Source organism: Sceloporus occidentalis, unplaced genomic scaffold (assembly GCF_023333645.1).
Source record: "Sceloporus occidentalis isolate IW3139 unplaced genomic scaffold, rSceOcc1.0.p SCAF_95, whole genome shotgun sequence".
NCBI classification, from domain to species: Eukaryota; Metazoa; Chordata; class Lepidosauria; order Squamata; family Phrynosomatidae; genus Sceloporus; species Sceloporus occidentalis.
Genome location: NW_028317075.1, coordinates 977,909 through 991,095, shown reverse-complemented (window position 1 = coordinate 991,095; position 13,187 = coordinate 977,909). Strand labels below are relative to the sequence as shown.

Below are 13,187 nucleotides of genomic sequence, written 5' to 3'. Positions count from 1 at the left end.
ATCTGTAAAGCATGATGGGATTCATTAGCTGCAAGGAAGTCTACGAGCACAAAAGGTGCCAATGTCACAATAATCGTCAATACACTAACCGTGTCCTAAGAAAACTATTCTTCACTATAACAGAGCTCACCAAATAAAACAATCACACAAGACTGTTTCAGTCCGCAAGCTTAAGAGCACCAATATAAAAGAACTAGCTTCATCCAGTATACCAGTTTAATATTTAACGAAATTACCGTGCCCCTTCCTTTCATGGTGTGTCTTTACGTCACTACCTTTGTATTATTTATCTTTTTTTTGGTTGCCCTCTATTTCTCTCAATCTTCCATTACTCCTGTGGGAATGGATAGATTTCTTCAACCATCTTTCTACCCAATACTTCCAGAAAACAATATTTCAGGACCAAAAACATAACTGGTATGTGATATTAACACCCCCACACACATATTAAAAAACCCTTGGAGTGACATTTCAGATATGAACGTGAAAAAAATATATAATGTTGAATAATTTAAACCTCCATATGTTTTGCCAATTTTATGTAAGCTTGACAGTTATTTATTCTACAGAAACCACTAGTACAAGTGTTATGTTTTTAAAAATGGCGTATGACCTACCACGCACACTAAATGCAAGAGATAAATCCTGATTTTCTTTCAATCTATTTATATAAAAAAAACAGTTTAATGTGCATATAATGGGATTGTTCATCACATCTGCATTCAGTGCATTTTCACAATAGGATATCTGCTATTTGAGCTTAGTGGCAGTGTTCCAAACCTGTGCAGTACATTGTTGGGGGACAAAGGGGAAAATAATCAGCTTATTCATTCACGTTTTGCCCTTTGTATTCGTACACACGTGGGTATATCGAGGTAGCTCAGTTGCGCGTTGAACTATGTACTGCACATCTGTCCATCACTCGGTCCTTACTTTTCCCTTTTTCATGCCAGATTATAAAAATACTGGTGCTTCTTTCTTTTTTTGTTTTTTTTGTTTCTTTTTCACAATTTATAAAAAAAAACCAAAAAAACACAACAGATTTATTTTAAACAAAATATATATTCTGCATGTGCGGCTGGGTAATTAAACTTCTGTTCCATCATGTAGATTATTGTGGACTTTGACTTCTAGATTAACCTGCTTCACCTTGACGCCTTTAACTTCATAGACGTCTTGGTTGTCGTTGAGGAGATTAATGTTCCGCACAGTACAATGCTGCCTGTTGAAATTCTTCTCTGCCAGGTTTATGTTTTTCCTTGAAGCTTCCACCTTGGTGTTAAGTGGATATTCCTCTGCCACATCCCTAGGAGGCATCTTCTTTTTCTTTCTCCTGCACTTCTGCATTATTAGACAAACAGCCAGGAGAACGAGCACCAAAAGCAATATGGCTGCAAACGCACTTCCGATGGAAGCCCCTGTCTGAGAAGCAGAAACTGCAGCTGTCTCCATTTCTAGACTTAATGTCTTCATGTTGGTTCCATTCTTAACCTGGTCTCCTTCATTGTCATATATCAAAGAATCATCCAGCGTGAGCCTCCCGTTTTTGTCTACCAGATCTCTACGTCCACGGCTCAGGTGATAGGTTAGCGAACGTTGTACTCTGGGACCTGCCATTGTTTCTGGGCCAATAATGTAGATTACTTGAAGATACCACTGATGTCCAGTTTCAACCTTCAAGAGAAAAAAAATAGCAGACATGTTTTAAAATCCTTTTTCATGTTTTCTACTTATTCTACTTATACTAGAATTCATAAGCAGAAAGAAAACGTTTAGCCTTACAATTTACATTTTTTCCAACTTACTGTTAATTTGATGATTTAATAATTGTTTGAGGTAAGTACAGAGTTAGGTGAAAACATAGATCTTCTGATGGTAAACCAATATTTACTTTTTATTATTGAATAATTTAGGGTATATTATAAACATGTTTTTGGTCAGAAAAGTTTTTTGAAATATATATAAGGGGTTTTGGGCTTGTGGTATATTTGCAGGCACTATAAATAACTTGAGTTTGCTATGACTGGAATAGCCACCTATGTAATAACGTATTCCAAGTGCATTATTATACAGCCACACAACGAAGTTCTACCCGATCCACATGGTCAGTCAAAACAAACCAGATAAGACAGACTATGAGTCTCTTTACCTTGTACAGAGCATCAACTTTCATAGTAAATCCATCCACCCCTGGCATGCTGTTCATGGAACTGAGATCTGGTGAGTCTGACACAAAGCAAGCATCAAAGGGGACATCATGGAAGAACTTTTCAGTCACTTCCGGCTGGTGGCGGTCCTGTTGTCAATGTGAACAGAATATCTTTTCACTATATATTTTTTTAAATAACGTTAAAAGTTGTATAACCAAGAAGGTTTCAAACATTTCTGTTTTCCACACATCTTTCTGCATATTATACTCAAAAAAAGTTTGTTTGGAGTGAGAATGTAAATTTCAAAGGTAATAATTTATGTGTGTATATATATATATATATATATATATATAATACATATAAAATTTACAAATACTTTCATACACATATTGTTTTGCTGCAGCTTCAATTTAAAGAATCAAAAGGCACTTCAGGGAAGCAGGCAATAAAAAGACAATTCCTTTAACTACATTTCTCCCAAAAAGAGCCATGCTAACAGCATCTACCGGATTTCTATTTAAAACCAGGAGGATGCGTTCTCCTCACTCATGTGAATAATTACACTGCAAGATTTCTAAAGCATGGTACAGCAAGGAATATATATATATATATGCATCTGTGTCTAAAATGGGTCTAGATAAACCAGATGAGCAAACAATGTCAGATGTGCAGCACAAATATCTTGGGCTTCAATCAGATTAAGAACAAATTAGCAATTTGTATTTAATGTTCGGCTGTATTCACGTGTAAAATGTACACCCTTTTGGTTGACATAATAGACTAAAACTCATGTTGTTTTATTGCAGTATAGAAATAGTAAAACAAATGCAGAATTCAAATATTATAACTGGGCAGGGATGTGACATCAGCACAGGGCACGACGTCCAATCTTACTCCAGGCTCTAAGAATCCTGGTATTCATTCACCATTTCTAATTGGGTTAAATACATTACGAAAGGAGTCTAGTTCTATACATAAGGGTGCTGCAGACCTAAAATCTCCACTAAATGAAAGAAAACCCTGGACATACATGTCAGCATCTTTGGGTCTCACCAGTGAGTTGAGATCTCTAAGGTCTTGACAAAAGCCTGAATAGCTCAAGATTTGGAAATTCAGACACGGGCACAGTGAACTTCTTATCTACATAAGGAATGTTTACATGACTAACCAAGAGTAGAAAACGGTGCTTTAGGTGCTTATTCGGCTGAATACAACCATATTGGGGTCCTTCGTTGTAAATGGTTCCGGTCGGGTCAAAGAAAGGCACATATCCATCTTTTCCAGTACAGAGATAGACCTTCTCTAGCTGCAGCTTGTAGGCAGAATTGAGGTTTTGATCAGGATTCCACAGCACTCTACCATATAGGGTTTGACCTGTAAGAGGTTAACAATACAATCAAAAAACAATTCAAGATATAATCAAGGCATGTACAACATGTTAACTAGTACTATAAATGCCGAGCATGTTCCAATGCATAATGTGGTCTTAGCTGTCGTTTAAGTGTTAATGTGACTGACGTAACTCAACTTAAGCTGCATGGACTTACAGTATACAACCCACATAGTCACTTATTCATTACTGCATGGGATACTTGTAAGTTGATGTGATCGCACGTCATTTTACATTTTTACCAGTAACGGGCAAGTTCATTTGGAGAAATTAATATAACTGTTAGCCTTTTTTTTTACTTTTTAGGGTGGCTGAAGATGAGGCCTCACTGATTTTCATTGTCTACATACTTTCCTGTTAAACAAAATGTGCATTAAATAGATTTTGCCCCTTACCTGCATTACTTAAAGCAGGGGGTAGGTACGTTTTCAAAATTTACTTTTTTTATACAAGTTAACCTCAGAGAACAGGATAGAGGGAGGGGGAGAGGCATGGTTGGGCACATTTTTTACTCCTAATCCAACCAGTCTTGGGTTAAGGGGCGAGAGGGAGGCATAGCTGGACTCAATGTGTGTATTAGACTTGGGCACCAGGGGGCTCTTCGTGTTCGTCTTCGTGCTCGTCTTCAGGGGGGAAAAAATTCTTGTATTCCGCGAATATTCGGCTGTTCCTGTCTTCTCTTCGGGCGAATATTCGTGGACATTCTTCGCGTTCGGTTTTTCTTCGTTTTTTCCGGTTAAGGGGTTAATACAGGGTTAACGCAGCTCTGGCGCCAGGAGTTTAAATGTACGTATGAGCAACTCTATTGGTCGTCAGCAGGGGGCTCGTCTGCCATTGGTTGATGGCAGACGAGCCCCCTGCTGGCGACCAATAGGGTCGCTCGTACAGACTGTTAAACTCCTGGTGCCGTAACTTACCCGGCACATCCCACTGGTCTCCCTCCCTGTTCAATTAGTTAAATGTCCGTACGAGCGACCAATAAAGTCGCTCGTACCGACATTTAACTAATTAAACAGGGAGGGAGACCAGTGGCATCTGCAGGGTAAGTTGCAGCATTGGGGTTTTAAAACCTCAATGCTGCAACTTACTCGGCACATCCCACTGGTCTCACTCCCTGTTCAATTAGTTAAATGTCCGTATGAGTGACCAATAAAGTCTGCTCGTACGGACATTTAACTAATTGAACAGGGAGAGAGACCAGTGGGATGTGCCGGGTAAGTTGCAGCATTGGGGTTTTAAAACCCCAATGCTGCAACTTACCCTGCAGATGCTACTGGTCTTTAACTAATTGAACAGGGAGGGAGACCAGTGGCATCTGCAGGGTAAGTTGCAGCATTGGGGTTTTAAAACCTCAATGCTGCAACTTACCCGGCACATCCCACTGGTCTCCCACGCTGTTCAATTAGTTAGTCTGTGCCGGGTTACATTCGCACTGCCCTGTAACCCGTGACGGCGAACCTGCGGATTTCCACTTCCGGGAACTGCCGCGATGCCGCGAAGACAAGGTAAGTTAGAAGTGGGGGGAAGAATGGTAGACGAAGACGATCACGAAGATCTTCGTGGTGTGTGTCTTCGTCTTCGCCTACGTTTTACCGCCGCCGTCTTCTCTTCGGCGTGTCTTCGGAACGAACACGAAAACGCACTCTTCGTGTTCGTTTTCATGTTCGCCCGAAGACGAATGCACAAGTCTAGTGTGTATAAGTTTTTAATAAGAGATATGAAGTCCCAATCCAAAGTGAGCTTTGGAAGTGGTATTAAAACTTGCATCAGTTTAATTGTGCTGCAGTGGAGTTGAGCATACTTTGCGTTTACTGTAAATGCAAGGCAAGAGTAAATATGTGTGCTTCGTCCCACTTGCGCTTAACTGCAGCTGCAATTTTTTTTTCTCTTATCCACTCTCTAAAAGCGATATAAAGCACTATTCAGATTAACAACCTACAAATTATTTAGTAAATTATTTATTGAGTAATAGTTGATCTTCAACAGCATACCTTTTGAGAAGGCTCCTTTATAGTCCATCTCTGCTAGTGACATTTCAGACTTGGAGGGATCCATCAAGAAGACCTTTTCGTTGTTACAAAGCTGAAACTCTGTATTTAGTGAATATACAACTGGGACAGGCCGATTAGTCTGCTGAAATGCAATGGGAATAAGGAACCTAGAGACAAAGGGAGAAAGAAATATACACAGTATGAACAAATCAAATGGTTTTACACATTGGCCACAAGATGGTTCTCTAACCTATGTGAAATTGCATACATATCACAAGTACTACACCCACAGCATTAGGACCAGTTTGCTGACCTTTCCGGAGCATGGGCTGTGCAGGCTAGAGGCTTGTCCCCAGGATCAACCCATGGCTGTGTTGGCTGCACAGTACAAGGGATCAGATAGATGGTATATTCTCCCGAATAGTCTTTCCTGAAATCAGAAACAAGGTGTTAGTTCTGGAATCCATGCACAAATATCCTGTTAAGAACACTCTACCCTTACAGGTCACCTACTGCCAACAAAGTACTAATGTGGCATCAACTGATTACAAGGGCTGGGTTAGGATCTCTTGGAAGCATCTAATAATCACGCATCTTTTTGAGTATGTTTTTAATTTACTGTAACTGATATTAAAATATTTAGACCACATCCCTGAATTTATCCGCTTCCCTTTCCTTGATCCAACTTACACACCAGCTTGGGCTTACCTGCTGTATGAGCTGGTTGCTCTCCATAATTGATATGGAGAATCAAACGTCTGTGCGCTCCACAAAGACTGAAGGTCAAACTCGATTCCACCCAAGTGGTCTGGGGACATGATATGAGATTTCACATCTGGAAGCGTGTGGTGTTCCATGACAAACTGGCCTGCGGAATAAACATTACACATGGAAACAGATCTCCAGGATAGTTTTTACACAGTGCTTGCCACCTGCAGTGGTTGCATATAATAAGCTACTCATAAAAGTGTGTTAAGCTGACATTTTATTTTTCTTGTATTAAGATATTTTATGCTTAGGAGTTAAACACAACCTTAGTAAGATTACGTGTTACAAGTAAAACTTTTTTTTTACATTTTATTTGCTACTATACAGTGAGCTTCTTTGTTATGTTAATAAGCACGTTTAAGCACAGTTATGACACCAGAAAATGGTTTGCTAGGGAAAAAAGCTATAAATCCTGTAGTCTCAGTCTCAATAACCTATGTATTTGGTTTCTTACCTCTGAATTTAGCATGGGTTTTAAACTCGATAACCAGTCGCCCATCCTCTCGAATATAAATCCTTATGATCTGAAGCCTGGCAGATAGAACACTATCTGTCTGAATGCCTATGAGATAAAGCAGACAGATGTTCAGCTCTGGTCACACAAAGAAGAATAGCACTCGCCCCTCTCAGTAGATTTACAGAAACACCAAATGGCACAATGACCTGCTGTTCTTTCTTTTATTTTGTTCTCTATTTACGGAATGCAAAAAGTAAAGTATAAGGCCATGCATCTAAAAATATCAGAGGTAACTTAGGGTTGCCACTTACTTGGTATTTAAAACCTGAAGCCTATAAAAAAATATATAATTGATGTTCAATAGAAAATAATATGGAAACAATAATATGGGCTGAATTTTTCATAGAAAAGATGGCAACTGTACAACCAACAATGCCTGAAGCACAAGAGTTGAATTTTAATGTTCAAAAACTGAGGCATTTTCTGCTCTGGATCTGGGCTTTGCATACTGGCAGATCTGCAGTAATTTGCCACAGCACTGGTGTCCAAAGTGTGTGGTCCACAGGCTGTCTGTAGTAGTAAAAATAAAGTAGGCAGTTTTTATGAAAGGCGTACCATGGGAAGGTGGCCACATAGAAAAAATGTAGGCTGTGTTTTTAGCTTGAGGGATAACAGACAGCAAAGCTTTACTTAGTATGCCATTTTGGAACATGTTTGGAATCCTAGCACCAAATCAGTATTTGAGTACCATCTGTGTTAGTTTGAAATATCAGCGTAGGCTTTAAAATCATACCGGTTCTCCAGAGAACAGTGTCATAGAAGAAGGAGAATTCCATCTCGGTGTGATGTTCCAAGGATGCCCATCCTCTGGGCGCAGTCACATAAATGTATGACACGTACAGGGGTACATGAACTGTCAGGAACGACTGAGCAGAGTCCCTCACCTACAATGTATTTAAAATCACAAAACTCAAAATCACGTTTCCGTAAGGAGTCACTCAAAACATATCTCTGTTCTGCACGCCATGCTATTAATAATAGTGTGTTGTTGACTTAGACAACATGCTCCTGTCCTGCGACTACATTGCTCTTGATGCAGGAAGATCCTGCTGGTACCAAAACACTTTTAATTTTATAATGAGAGCACAAACCTGGCTGATCTGAAAACTATTGGTAATTAATGGAATTAGCCTACAATTAATTCCTCGTTAAATGGCATGTTCAGAGGATGTTTCGTTTTCATTGATTATATCGGTTATGTCAATACAGCCAAGACACGGGAAGTATTGTTAAGCACCTGGAAGTCGGCTGTCACAGCTCCGCTGCAGACGTCAATGAGCTCCGTCATATCGTAATAAGCGTCAAATGTCCAAATGCAACTCTTGAGGTTCAGGTGCTTGTACAGTTGGACAGTCTTTGGCTCTCTCACGGTGGGATCAAATTGGTATGGGCGGTCATATCCTGGACCCACTGCTATGCTGTCATATGTTACCTCATCCAAAAATCCTGCTTCTACAATAAAGAAAGCAATGAGAATCTCAATTCAGAAAACCATCAAATAAGGTTTTATCAGTTCGGGAAGGGGCGATGTAGGTTAGGACATTTATTACCCTAAAAGTAGATACGGTCTTATAAAGACGTCTTAATTAAGAAGCAATTGACTGATTTTACGCAAGGAAGAGGGACTGCATTAATAAATCAGGGTAGTGGAGGCGAGAAGAGGTTGGCAAGATCCTGATTATATTCTTGCAGTGAATAAATACAAGCTGTGTTACTTATTACTTTTCTTTCCATTTCATCAATTTGCTTTTAAATCACTCTATTCTTTGTCAAAAATTGTTCTAGGTGAGACGTTCGGAGGCAAATAATGGTCCAGGGTTATCGATATTCCTATTGGAGTACAGATGAATAAAAATGAACTGATCAGCTGTTTTAGAGAAACACACTTAGTGCTACATTTTAAATTCCATGGATTAAATACTCCCATGTAATGATGCTTACATATTAAAATAAGAAATTTGTATTATTGTGTAGATATTATGGGGAATGTATCTTAATTTGCTATTCTCTGAAACGTATCGCTGCCCTACTGTTAAGTTGCTGGTTGTTGTTGATTGGTTCAGGAAGCCTTTTGCCCGAGGTGGAGGGAGAGAACGTCAGCACAGGTCATTGATTAGAGTTTCAGTAACAATGCAGACAGTCATCTATATGCGATCTTCCAGATATGTGAGTGATAGAAGAGGAGAACTTACAATTATTGATAATTCCCCCTGGCTTATGTGACTTTTTAGGTTTCCCTGTATTTCCCTGTACAGTTCTTTAGCTTTCTTTCAAATTGTTGGGGGGGGGGGGGATCAGAAGTTAAATAGGTTTTACAGCAAAAAGTGTTTAAATTAGCAAGTCATATACCTGAAATACCTCTGAGGTCACGAATGGTGACCAGGTTGGAGCATACGTGCTGGTGTCGGTACACAGACTCAGACAACAGGAAATGCAGGTTGTGTAGCGGCATCGTGGAAATGAGCGGCAACATCCCATCCTGGTGAGGGATTTGTACGGATATATGGATCCTAGCAGAGGAATGAAGTATAAATATATTTATAAAACTCACAGACTGCAGACGACGTACAAGGCCGTGTTAATGGGCTTTACAGATGGAGAACAAAAAAAGGACAATTTTTGTGTGACTTTTTATGGTTAGCATATGCCATTTGTGCCACTGCTAACTCGAGAGGCAGCGTGACAAGGAGTTCCTGGGACTTCTTAATTAAAAATGAGATCACTTTCCCTTTTTACAGCAGATGGCACAAAACTGCTATTTTTCAGACAACAATTGAGTCGTGACTGTGAAACCTTTATACCTAACTTTATTGCTTTAGTAAGTGAGCCTGTGTGCTGGACATGGTGACAATTATCAAACGCTCAGATGTTCAGGCCACTGACACTTTTTACTCGTGTTTTGCAAAATAAGCTTTATCAGTATGGGCGCTCCACACAAGAATGCCAAACATTGTAAGAGTGACTGTAGTAAGTTTATGTTAATCATGATCCAATATTTAAGTGAAGCTGATATCATTCTTCTCTTAATACCTGGGAAGGTGTATGTTTTTTTCTGATATTAACTGACTAAATAGTGTATGTATATCACAACCGTGATGAGGTTCCTGTGTTTGCCTTCATGTAACAAGAAACAGAAACCAGCAAAGTTGCGGAAATTGTGGCCCAACATGGAAATACTCTGATCTACAGAGCATCTATGGCCATCACTTCAGCTGTACTGAGATCCTGCTGGATTCTGTTCAAGGCTTATATTTTTATCTCTGCCTTCCAGTGTCTGGAGGAATGCCCTGGCCAGCTCTTGGCAGACACGGATTACCTGTTGGGATGCTCTTTGTGCTTGACATCCAGGTATTTCAGAGTGGCAATAAAAGACTGGGCCTGAAATCCTCTTGCGGTCCCTGCCACCACCGGTGTGTGACATATGGCACTGTCTGTTCCTATTGTGACAATATTGCTTCTCAGTGGTGTTCCCACATGCCCGGCCTTATCCACTGCTTTGGCAACACATCGGACATGGAATCGTCTGCTGAAGTAAATGCTATCCAGGACCTAGAAAACAGATGAAAAAATAATCTCAACCATACGGTAACTGCTTCTTGGAAGCCGAATTTGTCTCTTATTTCCTTTTTTAACTATTCTGGCAACAGAGGCAGTATGACTAGTGTCTTTAGAAAACAAAATGGAGTTACATGTGGGCTTGAATTCATTTACAGTTAATATCAATATAAATATCTTAACTTTGTTCATACTCACCATATGATTCACACTTGTGAAAGGTGTGGTGTCTGTGATTGTTTCAAAAGGAGATCGAGCGCCATTGGAGTCAGTGGGTGTTGCCACTTCCCAGTTGAATAAGATAGTAGACTGGTTGATGCCAGCTTCTTCACAACGCTCCCTCATCACAGAATACTTGGGAAAGTGTGGATCACATGGTGTGACACACACCAATGGGTACCCAGGAGATGGGGGTTTCTTCACCCCCTCTTTGGTGACATCTTCTACATGGTCATAATCGGCCAATGATACAACCTGCAGCCAAAAACAATGACTTGCGTAATAAAACTAAGGTGTATTCACTAAATTAAGAGTTGAAAGTTGAGTTAAATATCTCACTGACTTAGGCGATTTCTTGAAAGCTATTTTTCAGGTTTAACTAAACTGTATCAGAATCATTAAATAATAAATCACAATTTTTTTCTGCACTGCAGAATACCACAAATTTGAAAGAGGGGAGAAGGTGGAAGAGGGGAGAAGTAAAACTGTAAAAAAAACCATCAGCTTCTCATGTGAATCATAATCCTATTAATATAGATAATTACCCTAGAAAATATAATTACCATATTAAATATTTGTTGATAAATTCCCTTCTAAGACATGAAGATAAATTTGCCTTAAATGGTAACAATATGCCACCACAACAAATGTGCAAGAGGATAATTTAGCCTTCATGCACAGAGACTCTTTTAGGATACTGGCATTATAATTGTGAGATATAGTTTGGTAACAGCAGGAGGACTACCAATTGGCCATGGCTTCACTTTAGAACCAAGGGGAACATTGTTTAAATAAACACATATGTATGTATTTAAAAAATATATATAACTGTAATGACTCATAGCTGAAGCATACAGTACACTATATTATATCATGTGTAATGGCCCCAGAGTCTCAGATATAAAAAAGCCATGGGTGCATGGTACATGAAAAATAAATAGTGAAATGCTATAATTTCTTCATATTACATGAGCTAAAGATGGCAACTCCTAACCGTGGCGTGATAACAGAATTTATCTGTGTATCAAATATACCCCAGCTTGGCACTTGGGCTGCCATGGGGAGTTTCTTTTTTAATTGTGGTGATCCCATGGAATTCTAGGATAGTGGGATATAAAGCAGGAGTACTCACTATAGGGGGTGATGGTAATATCAGGCTTCCTGTTGCCTCTTGGTCGAGGATTGTCACGGTAGCGGTGGTAATGTCTCCAAGCACAGCTTCGACTGGATCATCTGGCCCAAGAACTAATGAGAACGATTCATGCCACTCCCTGTCTTCATTAGACAGAATTTCCACGTTAAAGATGATATGATCAACACCTGCAAAGCCAATGGAACAGAGTGGATCATTATGGTCAATTTAAAAGGATTTTATGAAACCACTTGGATTCCAGAAAGAATCCTTAATGTGTTAACTTCTTTCAAGTTGTAGGTTTTATTTGATTACATGAAAAATATTACAACATGAGATATCAGATGATATGCTTTGTAATGATCACTTTTCATGTTCACTTGAACTTCTGTGTGTATGACCAAGATGGAAATCTACGGTTAGAGCCTAGAAGCTGGGACCATTATTGCTTGAACACAGGTGGCTCAATTCATACCAGACAGAAGTTCTGCTTTAAAATACAACCAACTCATCGGGTATAAATAATGTGACACAGCAAGTTTACAAGTCCAAATGTTGGATATGTATGAAAAGTGATTCTAGTGCAACATTTGAAAAGTGGTTTTGTCACCATAGCCACCAGTGGTCCCATTCTAATAAGCAGAGACATTCTCACTGGTTGCTATAGTTTATATTGGATTTTTTGTTTTCTTGTTTTATCACTAGAAGACTTTGTTGTGCCCTTCTACCAGGAAAGAATCACTCATATGTTCTGCTGAATGGTATATCTATTGCTCAACTGAGTTGAGAGATTTGATGCGAAAAACCTTAGGGTACCCCCTTTACGTATAGAAATGTGTTCTTTGGGCCACCTGGTATGTGTCACAAACAAATGTCAACCTTAAGCCTCCTTTTATCCTAGATGGCTTTCAGTCGACTCTTTTATGAGGTGCAGTGGAAATTTCTACAAGTTCAACATGTTTTTTGTTTACTTTTGTTTACTTACCAGGACTAAATTTAAGAACCCGGCTTTTTGGGTAGTAATCGACACCAGACTGGGCAGATCCATCTCTTGTGCTGCAGCGGACCTTTGAAGTTCTGTTTTGGTCTCCTCTTCTGATCACTTTTATATTAAGTGTGGCTATTCCGTCAAGTTCCTGGGGCTCTCGAACTTGGTAAGTGCTCTCTTCGAACTCAATTGTAGGGGCTTTGGGAATGGAAAATGCAAACACCTTGAATTAGTGAGAATCTAAGCTAGAAGTAATAAACAATAGTGTAAGCTTTTAATATAAAAAAATATTTTCCATTAACTAAGTATATACAGTGTATGTAGATATATAGTATACCATAGTTATATTATATGCAGTGTGTTATGATTATGAATAAGCTACATTAGTTAGACATAACAAGATGACATACAGAAATAACAGATGAGGAGGGCCCTACTCAAAAGAGCTTACAATCTGAAGATAAATAGAGCAGCCTC

The 13,187-nt window shown here is 39.3% G+C and overlaps 1 protein-coding gene across 1 annotated transcript in view; it reads right to left on the bottom strand.

Moving 5' to 3' along the window:
• Positions 1–1,086: 1,086 nt before the first annotated feature.
• Positions 1,087–13,187, bottom strand: part of LOC149284296 (extracellular matrix organizing protein FRAS1-like) — a 196,768-nt gene continuing 184,667 nt past the window's right edge. Inside the window, exons 60-73 of the mRNA XM_089496882.1 lie at positions 12,708–12,908; positions 11,723–11,910; positions 10,570–10,845; positions 10,133–10,365; positions 9,166–9,326; positions 8,054–8,268; positions 7,550–7,700; positions 6,754–6,861; positions 6,240–6,399; positions 5,845–5,961; positions 5,532–5,698; positions 3,319–3,524; positions 2,150–2,296; positions 1,087–1,674 (exon numbers count right to left, since the gene is read on the bottom strand). Coding sequence (XP_089353008.1) covers positions 1,087–1,674; positions 2,150–2,296; positions 3,319–3,524; positions 5,532–5,698; positions 5,845–5,961; positions 6,240–6,399; positions 6,754–6,861; positions 7,550–7,700; positions 8,054–8,268; positions 9,166–9,326; positions 10,133–10,365; positions 10,570–10,845; positions 11,723–11,910; positions 12,708–12,908 — 2,918 coding nt within the window. The remainder of the gene's footprint in view (positions 1,675–2,149; positions 2,297–3,318; positions 3,525–5,531; positions 5,699–5,844; positions 5,962–6,239; positions 6,400–6,753; positions 6,862–7,549; positions 7,701–8,053; positions 8,269–9,165; positions 9,327–10,132; positions 10,366–10,569; positions 10,846–11,722; positions 11,911–12,707; positions 12,909–13,187) is intronic.